Raw genomic sequence first — 17,080 nt, forward strand, 5'->3', positions numbered from 1 at the left:
GGAAGCTACTGGAATTCTAAAAGCATCAAGAATCACCCTTAGGAAGGTTTAATTATAGTTTGCATCCACTCACTCTAATTGCTAATTAAACAATTGCAAATCCAATATATATATATATATATATATATATATATATATATATATATATATATATATATACACACAGAGACACAAACACACACATGCCTGCAAAATCTGATTTCCTCACTATCGATGCTTTAGAATTAACCATTCAAATAAAATTATTTATTTAGTTTACATATTAAAAACTAGGAGAGATAACTCTAGCTTTGCGTGGCATTTTTATGTAACTACCCAGAAAATAGAAAGCAAAAGTCTCTATAGTGCAGTTAGTTAATCAATTAAATATACTACCTATTTCATGAGCTAATAGTAAATCTGATTTCATAAGCATCTCATAATGGCTTGCCACCTCACAGTCAAAAGTGATTTAAGCTACATCAGGAAAAGAATGAAGGTATTCTTTGCTCTCAACAGGAATTTTCCATCTATTCTTCAGAGTACAATGTTTTTTTAAAAAAATGCTTGGTCAGTTAATTCAAAACAGCCTGTTCAAAATACCATACTTATGGAACACTGTAGCAGGACCTAAATGCCCTTCAAATGCAGCATGCTTGATCAGAAAAATAATTCCTACTGAAAAAAAACAAAAAAGCCTCTGATGTCTTTCGGTTCCTCCTAACATATATCTGAAAAAAATTTTTTATACCTAAAAGGCAGGTCTTAATCATATTAGCCAGAATGTTTGTAAAAAACAAAAGCCTTCGTACAGACCATTGCTGTCACGTAAGCACATTTTTGTAATATTCATTGCCTAGATAACCCGTAGAATTGGACTGTAATTCAGTCTTTAATTTAAGACTCCGTGACGGCTGCTCCTTATTTTCTGTGATTTCACATTTTGTTGAACTGGCTTTTAGTATTACATAATGAAAAGAAAAGGAAAAAAATAAAAGAAAAGAGGAAAGAAGTAATTAGACTATATTAAGAGACAAATGATCAGACAAAAGAGTTTCCTGAATGAAGATTAACTACACTAGTTAAAGACATTTTAAAAAAAAACCAAAACAAAAATCCCCTGGTTGCCTAGAATCTCAAAGTCAAATTACTTCATCACAGCACTGCTGCTTTCTTCTCCATTTCAGGACCTTAATTTTCTCTCTTTATCTTATTTATTAGCCTTTGGACATCCATGTCCTAGATTGTAATACATTTTGACTCACTCTTTAGAAACAAGTGGGTTTTATATACAATTTTAAGAAGAAAAAAGAACAAAGTTATTTTGATTCAAGTTCCACATTTCTACTTAAGTATCTCGGGAAAATTGAATATGATTTCCTTTCAGATATTAGAAATATGTTAAATATACAAGGAGCTATGTCATGAGACACAGAATTATATTCTGCTTTATACAAATGATGAAAAAGTTTTCTTAAAAAACAATGGTTTTCACAACTTCAATTACCTTATCTGTGGAGTTCTCTTATAACTGGGATGGGCCCGAGCATATCTGGAGGCCAGGAGACCCAAAGATTTCTCCAGCACTTCTGCTAGAATCTCCTGGGCTAATGTAGGGGGCAGAATGGTCCAGAGATCGTGATGAAGCGCCCAGAAGAAATAATGCCACATCTGGAGCGAGAAGGAGCATCTTTCCCCCTAGCAAAACCACAACATATTAAAAAAGACAATCACATCTTCCCAAATATCAGTTTGCTTCCTATGAACCTGATTAGTTCAGGCTGAAAAGAAATAGCTGGAGAGTTTGACACACTAGATGACCAAGAAAGATTTTTGAGAACATGTAAAACATCCTTATTGACAAAGGAACATATGTTTTATTTCAATTATGAGACCAGACATTCTCGTGCAAATCCAGGCCACAAGCATTTAACCTAGTATAGCCTTGATTTACCTACTCCGGGTCTAGAATTTAAAATTTACTTTAAAATAATTGTCTTTATAGCTGCTAACCAAAGTCATGCTAGTTTAAGATACTGGGCCAATTCTTCGAAAATTAAAATTTATTAATTTAAATTGTTTATGTATGTATATTTTTCTGGGATGATTAGCATCATTGAGATCATTTTAGAAATGTTTTAGATTTTACATTGCAATGAAATGACAGGAGCAAAAATAAACTTACATACTATATACTTATCAACATGCATGAAAAAAAGAGGGTGGGTAACTATAGAAGATTATATTAGGCTATTTCATCCATGGAGTTTTAGCAATACTAGAAACAGTAAGACAGTCTGATTTTTGCAAGATTTTGTCAAGTCTAGGCACATGTTATCATCATTTCCTAGTATTTTTACAGTACTTTATACTTCCAAAGGGCCAGATTTTCATTCCTTTCCACCCGGCTACAGACCTCTTCTCTGTGCCAAAGTTTCCCTGACCACAGTGAGACACAAGAGCAGCCAAAGACAAGGAAAACAGGCAGAAATGAGAAGGTAGCCTCAAGTGAATTACAACCCTTAATTAGTTAACATGCTCTCAGGGAGGTATGATAGTAGTTTCCTCATTTTCTTCAGACTAGAGTAAAAGATTATTTGAAATAGATTATTTGAAGTTTGAAGAATGTGTTCTTCAAACACTATCCTGATTATATGTTACTGTATCAAAAGTTAAACAAGAAAAACTTCCAATTTATCTCTAAGTAATCCTCTTGGACTTAAAATTTCTGCTTCGCCCACTACTTATATTTCTCAAACAAATGTCATCTTTTTTTTTAAGAATAGTTTTAGCTTTCATTCTTTTTTTTATATAAATTTATTTTATTTTATTTATTTTTAGCTGCGTTGGGTCTTCGTTGCTTCGCGCAGGCTTTCTCTAGTTGCAGGGAGCAGGGGTTGCTCTTCGTTGCGGTGCGTGGGCTTCTCATTGCGGTGGCTTCACTTGTTGCGGAGCACGGGCTCTAGGCACGTGGGCTTCAGTAGTGTGGCTCGCGGGCTCTAGAGCACAGGCTCAGTAGTTATGGCGCACGGGCTTAGTTGCTCCGCAGCATGTGGGATCTTCCCGGACCAGGGCTTGAACCCATGTCCCTTGCACTGGCAGGAGGACTCTTAACCACTGTGCCACCAGGGAAGCCCAAACAAATGTCATCTTAAAAAAAAGTCTGCTGTTCTCCTATACCTAAGTTGATCATTTCTTACGTGGATACTCCTTACACATCATTCTCCTGGTAATTTCTTTGATTAGTAAAATCTTTTGTAGTTACTATAATAATAACAATCTATAGTTATTATCTATTGACTTTCAAATGGAGTTTATAAATGAGTAGAAGTATTCTCCTTGGGTGGGAAACTTGGATATCAAACTGTCAAAGAGTCAAGTTCAAACTGGTGGGGACTTTGACCACTTCTGATTTCCTGACTAGATGTACATGAAAACTGTTTAAGAAAAAAAAAAAAAAGAATTACAAAATTAATGCAGAAGTCACAAAATTATAGTTTCTTATATTTGCTGTATGTTCTGTGATAAAGAATGCTTTAAAAAATTTCCTCAAGTAAGAAAGGAATTTTAATGCTCAATTTTCTTTATTACTTTCTGTGTTGTGTGTTAATTAAAGCAAAACCAACCCAACCCATGTCATAACTGGCCTGAATGATTTACACTTTCTCTGTGGCAATGGGTGGGTGCCTATAATAACATGGCCAACATGATTTCTCATACTTTTCAAAATATAAAAAAACAATTTCCTTAATAGCTACCTTTTAGCAATAAATGAGAACATAAAAATAACTTTAGGCATACAGATTTCTTCTCCTAAAGTAAAATATACTTATTTTTAAGACTTTTAAAAATATAAACTTCATGTTTACTTAAAGACATTCCAAGCCGGTCACCTTTCTCACAATTTTCTTCAAAATGTGTATAAGTTCAATGTATGCAAGGGCTTTCATTAAACTAAATGTGATTCATTTATTTTTCTGACCTGTTTCCCTCTTTGCTGTCATTTCAAAAGTATTCTGCTAGTAAACATCTGTTATTTTTGTAGACCCACTATAAGGTAAACAGATGTGAGTTTTTATTTAGATTATATATCAGGAAACAAGCAGCTGGGCTTTATTATGTAAGCCACTCAATATTATCTTTGAACAGACAATTCTTCATTCTCTGACTATTAGAAAACACAAGTTGCTAAAATTGAGCAGATGTCAACTATACTAAAAGCTTAATTTTAAACATGTAATTTGAACACCCACTGTGCCGTCTGACCAGCACCTCATCAGAAAGATACTGAACTCTTTGGCTCTCTCAACCTGACAGTTTAGAAAATGGAAACGATGTATCTAGGGCTCACTTGGTATCACAAAATGTGAGCAAATAGTGCTCCATATCTTTATAAATTTTTTCACTATTTCTTTACTACACTCTGCACATGGCGATAGGTTCCCCTGAGATCTCTATCCTACCCTTCCCCTCCAGTCAGGCAGATTTCATCTCCTCTCCTCTCAAAACAGCCCTGCCAAAAACATACTAGTCCTGTTTCACAGATCAGTTGGAATAATGGGGGAGAGGAGGAGAGAGGGGTATAGTAAATGGGATAAAACCATGTCAGGGACTCCAGTTGTCAAAACAACTTAGCATCTGTGCTATTTTTAGAAGGTTCTTAGTTTTGGTAAATAGAAAAGCAGTATCACTTTATTTTTCTGAGCATAAATAACCACCGCTAACTTCAATTAAATTGTAACTACTGACCATGCAAGTAAGTGTATGGAAGCTACAGTACCATGTAATCACAGGGTAGCTATCTCATTATTTCTGTCTTAGAAGCTAAACTCTTGTCATAAGATCTAAGAGCTGTATGTTATATGGTAATTTGTTTTTGTTTTTTTAAATACTTGGTAACTTCAATAACAGGTTCTCAATGCATCTACTTATTATTTATACTGTACAACTCTTCTACTTCCCAGTTTGCATAAAAGGAAACATAATACCCCTATGTTGGACATATAGTGAGAGACCTGTTCTTCAATGGAAACATTATATAAAATTGCTCATTAGTACACTGACACATTGAAATAGTTTGAAACATGAGATGGATTCATTTTCAACCTCTCTGTTTACCTCAAGGCACATAAGGGAGTTGGGATGCTGCCAGGAGAGGGGAAGACCGATACTTATATTCTTATCTCAGGATACCAGCTGTACCATACCACTTTCCCTTTTTCTTTCTGCTCAGTGCTGTTTGAAGTATGTCAGGTTTGGAAAACCCTATATGGATGCTCTTGCAAAAAGAAAATGTATCTGGGAAGGGCCTCTAAAGGAGACCCTTTCTAAGACCCATGAAATCTTCTTAGAAAAAGTGGAAAGCCCTTTTAAAAAGCTTCTAAGCTGCTCCTCTCTGTTGTGACAACATTTATTATGATAATAACTCAGGCATAAATGGAGCCACTGGAACCTTCAGTGTCAGGAAGGTGACAGGAGTGACTTCACTGAATAAAACTCCACTCTGTTTTTCTCAATACTCCACAGATATAATGTTTCACCCCACCCTGAAGTCAACTTCAAGGGATTTCAAGAGTTGTGGTTTATGTATAATCAGTGGGATTCAGGGGAAGGGAAACTAATGAAGCCTGATGATGAATAATTTTAATTGATCCTGGGTTTGGTTGCACTGGGAATCATTAGGCTTTAATTCAGTAGAAATTTGGGATTTCAAACCATGGGTTAAATGAAAATAGGTAAGCTATAAATGATCAGATGGGTCTTAAAGCACACTCATAAGAACATACAATAAGAAGGAAAAAAAATAAGTATAAAGAATAAAGCTGCTTAATAAAAAATATTGATCAAACACAGATGGAAATATATAAAAAGAAAAAAATTCAAGGATACCTATAACTGGTCCCTTTGAAAACAATATAAGGTTGTAGTATTTTGGCATTGTTTCTCTCTGAGTTTTCATTGTACCCCATTATATTCCAACTTATTATATAGCACTGAAACACTACAGCTCAAATTAAGTTATTTTTACTTTTAAGCAGAAGGAGAGTTCTAATTATTTCAGGTTTTTAAAAACAGTGCTTTTCTAAGTACAGATTCAATATTTAAAAAACATTATTCTAACAGCCTTCGTGTGTCAGTACTGCCAAGCTCATGTTTCTAATTAGCCAGAAAGCAGGTAGGCAGTAAAACATATTTGTGTAAAAAAGGAGGGACAGTAAACTTAACTTCACACCTCATAAAAAGCTTTGTAGTCATCCCAGTGGTGGCTCTCAGCATCCTGTAAAATGCTTGTTGCACAAACTCTGACGCAGTAGTCCGTAACCTGAAACTGTAGAGTGTTGATGAATTCCTGATATCGTTGGACAGGTACCAGGAATATGGGTCTGTTCAGAGGGAATGATCAAAGAAACAGAGATTTAAGGCCTGTGCAGTAGGAGGTAACAATCTCCAGTACTACAAATGGTTTTGATTATTAGATATCAATCATTCATTTCCTCCTAATGCTGAAGTCTGCATCCACATTCACTTTCCAAAAAGAAAAAAAAAAAAAAATAGCTGGTCTTTGTTTTGCAAGTCCTTTGAAAACGTACATCTGCTGTTCCACAAATATGCACTTCAGCTTGAGACAAACTGCATTGTCAATACATCATTCAAAAATAAAAGTATTCTTTGTAAGCCTATTATTAGAGATCAGTGCATTATTTAGGCATTAGGTTATCGTTATTATAGAGAAAAACATGCATTTGTCAGAACCAACTTTTGTAAATCTATCACACATCCCACAAACACACTCTTTTTATTTTAAAAATTGTAATTTTGTAGATGTCAATTATCTCATAAACTGTTTTACAATATTCTACAGAAATAAAGTGATTGCTGGCACATTTTGTTTATAAATTCAACAATCTGACTACTTAAGAGAATTAAAGAAATATCATAGTTATATCCTACAACAAGCCAAATTTACTTTTATCTTCAGCTATTTTTAGTACACTCTCTTTGCTTCCTCTCATTACTACTAAGGGATTGCAAAGGTTGAATAAGGAATATAGACTAGATTCTTGGGCTCACACTGGGCTGCCCAGTCTGCATGCTCCCTTTGCAGGGGACTGTGGTCTCTTCTAGAGAGCACAAGAGCTGCCAGATAGACCATGTGATAATACCTCTGGTCATTTTTCTTCTCTATCCAGAAAACATTTGGTCTTTTTGGACTACTAATACATGAAAATTATGACTGCCAGATGCTTCCTCTTCAAATATGAAGGATAGCTTATTATTAAATGGATGTTCTGAAATATGTTTATACATTCGTCAATAAAATAGATTGAAATGCATCTCTTCTCTATGCCTGCTCCTAACATCTAGTTGGCCTAGGAACAAAAGAGAAGGGCATTTTCCACAAATATTGTTTTGTGTGACAAAAAGAAGTTTGTTTTTCCTTTTCAGTGTAGTCAGTACAATGTGCCTTACAGAATGGAAAGGGTTTGTTTGGTCATGTCATGACAACAGGCCGAAAACAGTCGCTCCAGTTTAGAGAATGGGAAATGCAAGGCTCATCTGAGTGGGCCTTTAGAGGGAATACCTATCCTTCTTACTATCCGCATATCTGGTTTAATACACCCCATGCTCTACCTTTTTGACATTTCCTAGTCAAGACAAATGAAAATAATTCACCATGTTAACTATTATTTTCTTCTTCTCAAATATTATTGTCAAAATTCCACCTCTGTGATATCTGAAGATTACATGTCACTTTAAGAATGGCCATCAACTTAATATAAATGACACTCACTTCTTAGTATTTTCTTTCATCAAATTATCATACTGCATAAAATGCTGGAAGACATACACCGCCGTGGAGAGCAGCATGTGCAAGTTTTTCAGGGGTGCTTTGGAAGGAACCTCCTTGCCTCTCTCTTGCAGTCTGGCCAGGACAGCTGTTGCCACTTTACAACAGGCCTCCACAAAGTTTGCTCTAATTTCCTGAAAAGAATCATCTCTGCATGCCAGAGCCAGTGGAAGGACTGTGTCAAGTTTTTCCATGATGTCAGAACAAAACTAGGGAGAAATAAATGCAGCACTGAGTTATTTGTATTCTGACAGCACCGTGTAATTTATGTACAGGGGAGCTAAATTCCAAAATAATGAATTTGGCATCAAACATAAATATAATGACACAACTTTATAATAATCGATTTGTCTGTTGTAGAAAGTTAAATGTTTTATTTCAAATAAAGAAATACCATAATGATGCTTCTCTGTATATAATCATCAAACCTTACGCTTACCAGAGAGACATTATGAAAAACTCATGAAATAGCTTTAAATTACTTTTATTTGTAATTAATAAAACTCAGAAAATATGTATCCATGATTACATTATTTTTAACTTATTCCTGGTTTTTTTTCACTAAATTTTCATAGAAGTATTTTTTAAAATTAATCACCACAGATAAATGAGGCTCTATCAGTTTAACTTAAACAATCTAAAAGCATCAGAAACAATCTCATATAGCATCTTCTTATTGGTAGAGTCAGCAACTCTCAGAAGTGATGCACTTAGCTTTTCACTAGTTGTGAATTTACTCCTTCTTAATGGCAAAGGAGGCGTGATGGATGGATGGGAAGGCACAACTTGCCTCCACTCCAGGTCGGCCAGAAGTGTTCCCTGGGGGAATGTTCTGGAGCCTCAGGGTGGCAATAGGGGATTAAGACCATCTTTAAAAACTCTCTTTCAAAAACATTTCAGGGGCTTCCCTGGTGGCACAGTGGTTAAGAATATGCCTGCCAATGCAGGAAACAAGGGTTCGAACTCTGGTCCAGGAAGATCCCACATGCTGCAGAGCAACTAAGCCAGTGCACCACAGCTACTGAGCCTGTGCTCTGGAGCCCACGTGCCACAACTACTGAAGTCCGCGTGCCTAGAGCCTGTGCTCCACAACAAGAGAAGCCACTGCAATGAGAAGCCAGTGCACCACAACGAAGAGTAGCCCCTGCTCTCTGCAACTAGAGAAAGCCCGCGTGCAGCAACAAAGACTCAATGCAGCCAAAAATAAATAAATAAATTTATTTTTTAAAAAAATTTCAATGATACGTTGATGACCTCACTGTGGACTTAATGCTGAGTAACTATATTTCTCTATTTCCGTAATTACTTCCTATTTTCTCAGTATGTTCCGTGACTCTCAAAACACAGATGTAAGACTGATGTTAAAGGAATGGTCACTAAGGTGTAAATAAAGATTTAAAACTTGCCCAAACCAATAAAAGACAGTAACTCCTTCAACCCCCTAAATTTCTCCTGGAGTCATTCAAAGTTATAACCAAAACAAGCAGTTTCCCAGCCCCCCCAGGAAGTCACAGAGGCTCTCTCTTTAGTTACCTCAGATTCATGGAGCAAAAAGCTGGCAGCAGGTTTAAGTCCTTTTTGCTAGCACAGTGGCCCATGGATATCAGAGAAGAAAACTGGTACTGGGTCAAGTGCCAAGTGTTTCCCAAGAGACTCCATCATTTTTCTATTGGTTCCCTTTGCAAGGGCGTATATATATATATAAATCTCTTATGCCAATCTAATTTGAAAGGATTTCATTTGATACTTGCCTTTGCAATTTTCTTTGGCTGGTCTGCCTCAGGAACTGCATGGCTATCTTGCCAAACTTGCTGGACATTTACAAGGTTCAAAGCATAGCTCATAGCTGAAGACCTTTCATTCTGTTCCTGTTGGAGAATTTTTGCGGAAAAGTCTTCAATGGCTGTTGTTATACAATGTGCCATGGGAAGAGACACTTCTTTAAATGCACTTCTCCAGCCAAAATTTAGTAAAGTAGCCTGAAATATAAGTTTACATGAAGTTATATTAATCTTAACTCAACAAGTGTTGTTCTATTGTTTAAGTATTACTTTCATTCAGCATGTTGAATGTATTCTTTGATAAACTGTAAAAGCCATTCTTACAACCTAAAAATATTACCCAGTGAATAAAGCAATATACAAAAACATGTGCATTCTTTACACACAGTAATATACTGTCATTTCATTTTAATTCATCAGTGGATTTAATCAAAAACTTTTTTTTTTCAAAATTTAATCTCTTAAATATAGTTCAATAAAACCATCTTTATGAGAGCTGAAAGTTCCACTTACTATATATCAAATAAAACAGGCTTTAAATTCAATATATTTAATAAAGCCTAAATTAGATTTTTATAGTCTTTTTTTATAGTTTATTGTTAACAAGTATTGCAACATAAGACAGCATTTAATATTCAATCTTTTATTTCTTTTTCATTCTCAGAAATCCAGACAAGCCAAAAAAATAGCAATAAGAAATAAATTTCTCAGAGAAAATATACCACTGTGTGTTTCTAGATTTTTATTTCTTTAGAATTTTACTTAGTTTCTCCACCCATAAAGTGGTAAGCAGCACTACTTTTGTTCCAGAAAATGAGGAATTAAAATGATCTGCATTGCTCTGTGTGTGGGGAGTGGGAGAGGCTGGGGTGGAGGGTGGTGGTGTTTTCTTTTTTTCTTTTGGTCTTTGGCTCATGTTGCAGTATGTTTACAAATTTATATTTCCCTCAAGTCCTCTAATGCTCTCTAAAGTATAAAAGCATTATGGATAGTAGGTTGAATCTATGCTTAGGATTAAACTTTTCCTGTTTTAGTGTAATCTTGTTTACAGCAATAATTTACCTACTCCAACTTCAGAAGATGCTAGGCTTGATATTCCTAACCGAATTACTTACTTTTCTGGATCTCAAGTGTTTTTTTGGAAAAATAAAAGAGCTGAACTGAATGATTTCTATGGTCCCTTTCAGTCTAAAATTACTGAGATGATGGTCATTAGCTTAATTTTCTTGTATACATAATCCCACTAAGCGTTAATTTAATGCTTTTTCTTGTACTGCATATACACGCAGTACAAAGTAATAAAGGTGATTAACCTTCTAGAGCTAAAATTCTATGATCCCATAACTCTATAATCAGAAAAAGTGGCTCTCCTTCTCATTATGCTTATAATTAAGATGTAATTAAAATTTCCTTTCTAAAGTTTATTTGGACCTTTAAACATCATAGGGCCTGCCTAAAGATACAACTCTCATTTTATTTTTACATAAAATGAATCAGGGGCTTCCATGGTGGTGTAGTGGTTAAGAATCTGCCTGCCAATGCAGGCGACATGGGTTCGAGCCCTGGTCCTGGAAGATCCCACATGCCACAGAGCAGCTAGGCCCATGTGCCACAACTGCTGAGCCTGTGCTCTAAAGCCCACGAGCCCACAGCTACCGAAGCCCACGCGCCTGGAGCCCATGCTCCACAACAAGAGAAGCCACCGCAATGAGAAACCCATGCACCACAACAAAGAGTAGCCCCTACTCGCCGCAACTAGAGAGAGCCGGCAAGCAGCAACAAAGACCCAACACAGCCAAAAACAAATAAATAAATAAATTTAAAATGATTCAATAATGAATCTACTCAGCTCATATAATTTTTCTCATAAGTGAAACTTTGAAAGTGCCATGCGTGTAGTTCTGTGCTGTAACAGTATTTTCTTGGGACGCATTTATGATAGAAATATAAAAAGGAACCTACCTTCATAAAAATTAAAAACAACAACAACAACAATAAAACTCTGCTTTTTGTTCCCCCACCAGGGCATGTCTATTCATTAAAATCATTCATTCATGCATTCAAGGCAATATGTTATGGGGAAAATTGCCATCAATTGCCATGGTCACAGTGACTTTTTGTGCGTGTGTGAGTTCCACGATGATTACCTTTGCCCATGGTAATTTATATGTAATTATACTACCTCCTAAATTCTCTTTTCAAAATATGGAAAACCAAGCACGTTAACAGCTGATCTTAAAAAGAAAACTGAAAACATTTACTATTCAAATCTCCTCCTAGAAGTCTATTTATTTACATAAAATATCATTGGCTTACTTCTACTCTTCCCATCTGATGTTTGGAATCATACACCTTCCAGTTAGAATATAGAAGATTTACTAGTTGATCCAAGAAAAAAAAAAGAGGAAATAATGCAGTTTTCTGTTCTGTGTACAAAGGAGCTACCCACTAAATCCCTTTCTTCTATTACCTAATGCTAATTTCTTAATATCTACTCTGATTTTTGGTTAAAACATAATGTATAATTTTGCATTTTTCCTGATTATTTTCCTTGCTTTCTACATTGAAACTCTGTTAAAACTCTACGTTCTTTTGCCTTTTTAAAGGTTTACCTACTAGATCAGTCAAGATCCATTCAGAAAATAGAAACCACTCGGTATTTTGAAAGGAAGAATTTTAATGTAAGGTATTAATTACTAAGGTGATAGAAGATTTGAGGAGCCAAACATGGGTTATGAAGCAAGACAGTTATTTTATTACTATTATACTACTACCACTAGCTACAACCACACATAGGGGTGGAGGAACAAAGAATGGGAACAGTGCTATGGAAGTGTAGTCCCCGGGGCCACCAGTGAAGGAGGCCGACCTGCCAGGCGGACCTGAAACCTCAGAGAGAGGACTGTGTGTGGAGAGCAGCATGGAAGAAACGACGGAGTCACAGCTACTCCTGGAGATGTTCTCTAAAACAAAACAAGGGGAAGAAATCCTCTGGTTTCTCTCCAAGAACTACCCTCCAGTCTTCCCTTAGTGCTTTTCATTGGCCAAACCTACCCAGGTCCAGAAAGCAAGAAAGCCTGGAAGAGGTTTTTCTCTACAACACAGAACAGAGCAGAGGAAGAGTGGTAATAGATCTGAGAACAAACAGGGGCATGCTGGGCATACTCAAATAAGAGGCCAGTTCAAACTATTCTTTCCTTTTTCCTTTCTTTTTTCATCTCCACTTTCTCACTTTTCAACAATTGGTCTACAGTCCAAATTCTCAAGGTGTAGACCCCGAGTGGGATGAGAACAAACATCTCTTCACTGCCAGCTCCCTACTCCTTGCATGGAACATACCGTGCAGCAGAGCAGTATTCCCACTAAATTCAACTTTCATCAAAATTAATAAGACAATTTTCAACCAGGATTTATTGTTTTAGTGGCAAAGGGTAAAACTCAAGACATTTTGATTCATAAAGGAGTCATATAAAAATGATGATGCTATTACATATGAATAAAAAACCATCACCCATTTTTCCTCACTTACCTCTTTTACTGGTAGCAATTGCTCTGAAGGAATACTTGTTTCATTTGTTCTAGGTTTCTCTGTTACAGCTTCTCTATTGGATGTCTCCAAAATTTCTATGCAATAGAAAACAAACACACAAACTTACATTAAGAAAAACAAACCATACTAGATGTGATTAATAGGTTAAAATTAATTACGTAGAAAAGCTCTATCCGGGGCTTCCCTGGTGGCGCAGTGGTTGAGAATCTGCCTGCTAATGCAGGGAACACGGGTTCGAGCCCTGGTCTGGGAGGATCCCACATGCCAGGGAGGATCCCACATGCCCCGGAGCAACTAGGCCCGTGAGCCACAACTACTAAGCCTGCGCGTCTGGAGCCTGTGCTCCGCAACAAGAGAGGCCACAATAGTGAGAGGCCCGCGCACCGCGATGAAGAGTGACCCCCGCTTGCCACAACTAGAGAAAGCCCTCGCACAGAAACGAAGACCCAACACTGCAAAAATAAATACGTAAATTAATTAATAAACTCCTACTCCCAACATCTAAAAAAAAAAAAAGAAAAGCTCTATCCATAGTACACACACACACACACACACACACACACATACAAACACATCAAGGTACAAAGAATACAGTCAACAAGATGTAGGGTGATATTGCCATCACAATAATGAGAGGATCAAAATATAGAGTTCTTTTCTATACATACAACTTGATGGAATTTATATGCTATTTTTATATTCATATTTGATGTATATGCATATAAAATCTGTAAAATTCAGATCCTTTTGTCATTAATTCATTTTCATGTTAATAATGTAGGATAAGTTAAAAATACAAAGTAAATATTAATTTCTTTGTTCATTTAAAAAGCTAAATTCTAAAGTACTGCTTTAAAAACCAGTGGTGATCTTTAGCACATTAATATTTCTTTTTTTGAAACAAGAGAGAAGAAAAGCACATGGATAAACATCATCATATCAGGAAAAATTATACTTTTAATAAGATTATCAATAAGTCATTGGAAAAACACAAACACTGAGACAGGTAAGAAATGATCTCTAGCTTCTAAAATGGAAATACTTCCTCAACTTTTATTTTTCAGAATTAAGAAATTCTTCCCATGGGAAAAATACAGATCTACAAAAATGTAATGAATAAATATGCCAAAGAGATCCTTCCATTTTCTATTATGGTTCTATTAATTATAGTTTAATTCAATATGAATGACTTAGCAATTATCATTTGGTTTTGCTTAGACTTGATATATGATGACGAATTATATAGCACAATTAATTTTTCTTTTATTTTAATAATCGAGTCAGTTTCTCCTTATGTCCTGGGCAAACAAATCTCCAAATATCAGTGATTCTTATCGGTAGGGCTTCTGACAAATATAGTCATCTAGAAAATATGTGGGACATTTGTTTTTTCTAAATATGGTTCTATGAGCTTAATCATGAATGATTCCTAAGTAACACAATCCACAGAAACATTCTCTCAAAAGGTAAATATTCCATTTGGTAGGCGATAACAACAACCTTTTGAGAAATATTACCAGAGTTAATTCTGAAGAAAAGTTTCCCCCAACTCTAGTGTTTCTTAATCACTTTGGATTTGTGAACACTTCATAGAACTTGATTAAAGTGACAGAACACTCCATCCAAAATGCACAATATGACTGTGTGCGTGCACACACACTCACACGTGCTATTGGAGATTCCCAGGCCCTCTTGTAAAGCACGTTCATGATCCTCAAGGGGCCATGGACTGCCGTTGAGGAATCCTGCTTCATTTCTCAACACACATAACAACATAGACAAGGTTTTAGATCAGTGTTATACCATTTAACCTAAAATGCTTTCGCTATGGCTTGCATTTTATTACGTTTTGCAGAAGCTAGTGTTATTAATAAGGATCAATCTCAATACTGAAATAAAATCCAGCTTAAGCAGATTTTTAATTAAAGAAAAATGAAACTATAAGTCTATTAAAGAAAATATGGAATTTTTTCTCAAAAGAGACAAGATAGAGACTTTTCAGAAGGACACAGAAGCCATAAAACAATTCTGCATAACAAAAATATTGTTAATTGAACTGGATATGAAAAACTGGCTTGTAACTCTCTCTCAATGTCCATAGCGTTTAAAAAAAATTAATAGACTTTAGCTTTTCGAGCAGTTTTAGCTTTTTAGAAAAAATTGAGCAGAAAGTACAGAGTTCCCATATACTCCCTCTCCCCCTGCCCTCAGTTTCCCCTATTGTTAACATCTTGCATTGGTGTGGGATATTTGTTACAACTGATGAACCAATATTGATAGATTACTATTAACTAAAGTCCATAATTTGCATTAGGGTTCATTTTTTGCGTGGTGCAGTTCTATGGCTTTGCCAAACGCATAGTGTCATGCATCCACCATTACTATCACACAGATTAATTTCACTGCTCTAAAAATCCCGTGTTCCACCTACTCACCTCTACTCCCCTCCTCACTCTCCTTGGCAACCACTGATCTTTTACTGTCTCTACACTTTTGCTTTACCCAGGATGTCTTACCGTTGGAATCATATAGTATGCAGGCTTTTCAGATTGCCTTCTTTCACTTAGCGATATTGATTTAAGTTTCCTACACGTTTTGTGTGGCTTGATATCTCTTCTTTTTAAATCAATGAATAATACTCCATTGTATTGGCATACCACAGTTTATCCACTGACCTACTGAAGGACATCTTGGCTGCTTCCAAATTTTGGCAATTATGAATAAAACTGCCGTAAACATTCATGTGATGGTTTTTGTGTGGACCTAAGTTCTCAACTCATTTGCATAAATACCTAGGAGTGTGATTACTAGATCACATAAGGCAAGGTTTAGCTTTATGAGATAACAACCACAAAGTCTTCCAAAGAGACTGTACTATTTTATGTTCCTATTAGCAATGAATGAGGGTTCCTGTTGCTTCACATCCTTGCCAGAATTTGGTGGTGTTAGTGTTCTGGGTTTCGGCCACTCTAGTAGGAGTATCTCCTTGTTTCAATTTGCCTTTCTCTGATGACATACGATGCTGAGCATCTTTTCATATGCTTATTTGCCATCTGTATATCTTCTCTGGTGAGCTCTCCAGATCTTTTGCTCATTTTTAAATTGAGTTTTTTGTTTTCCTGTTGAATTTTAAGAGTTCTTTGTATATTTTGGATACAAGGTCTTTATCAGATATGTATTTTGCAAATATCTTTCTTAGTCTACGTTTTGTCTTTTCATCCTCTCTATGATCACTCTTTTTTACTTAGCAATTCCACCTTAGTAACTTACTGGCCACATATACATGAGGACATATAAGACATAGTTCAAGTAAATTTGCTATATCATTGTTTGTGGAAGCAAATAAAGAGGAAAAAACAACCCTATGTGTCTATTAATGAGTAGCTGATTAAATTATGGTACATGCACCAATAGAAAACTATTCAGCTGTTTTTCTGAATATGGGGTGTTTCTAGATAATTGTTAATAAAAAAAAAAGAATCTCTGTATAGTATGACAAGATTTTGTGTTATTTTAACATGGGGATATATATGGATGTAGTTGCCTTTGGAAAGGGAAACTAGACAAATGGAGTGGAAAAAGATAATTTTAACCATATATTCTATTATCCTGTTTAAAAGGTTTACTACATGCCTGGACTATTATTGGAAAATATCTTTAAAGAAGAAAAAAATAATAAAGATCAAGTTGTCAATGACATGAAGAGGAAACACTTGGATTCTTAATGTCACTTTACTTTTCTACAGATAGGTCATAAAAATAGTTGATATAAAAGGTATTCACCCTGGAAAAATAACATTAATTCAAAGCACAAGCTTTGCAGATCTATTCTTGGAACTAACAATTTGCCATTGTGTAACTATAGTTTAAAACTTATAAAAAAAGGTTAATTATCTTATATTTATCGTTTCATTCCCAAAT

General features: G+C 35.6%; 1 protein-coding gene across 9 annotated transcripts in view; it reads right to left on the minus strand.

Moving 5' to 3' along the window:
* KIAA0825 (KIAA0825 ortholog) overlaps window positions 1-17,080 on the minus strand; it is a 420,452-nt gene that overhangs the window by 274,964 nt on the left and 128,408 nt on the right. For all 9 annotated transcript variants that reach the window (XM_067031329.1, XM_059061435.2, XM_067031331.1 and 6 more), the window contains 5 exons: window positions 13,139-13,233; window positions 9,580-9,807; window positions 7,772-8,037; window positions 6,212-6,362; window positions 1,487-1,677 (listed from right to left, as the gene is read on the minus strand). In XM_067031329.1, the coding sequence (XP_066887430.1) occupies window positions 1,487-1,677; window positions 6,212-6,362; window positions 7,772-8,037; window positions 9,580-9,807; window positions 13,139-13,233 (931 nt within the window). The remainder of the gene's footprint in view (window positions 1-1,486; window positions 1,678-6,211; window positions 6,363-7,771; window positions 8,038-9,579; window positions 9,808-13,138; window positions 13,234-17,080) is intronic.

The sequence above is a fragment of the Kogia breviceps genome, chromosome 4 (genome assembly GCF_026419965.1).
Source record: "Kogia breviceps isolate mKogBre1 chromosome 4, mKogBre1 haplotype 1, whole genome shotgun sequence".
NCBI classification, from domain to species: domain Eukaryota; kingdom Metazoa; phylum Chordata; class Mammalia; order Artiodactyla; family Physeteridae; genus Kogia; species Kogia breviceps.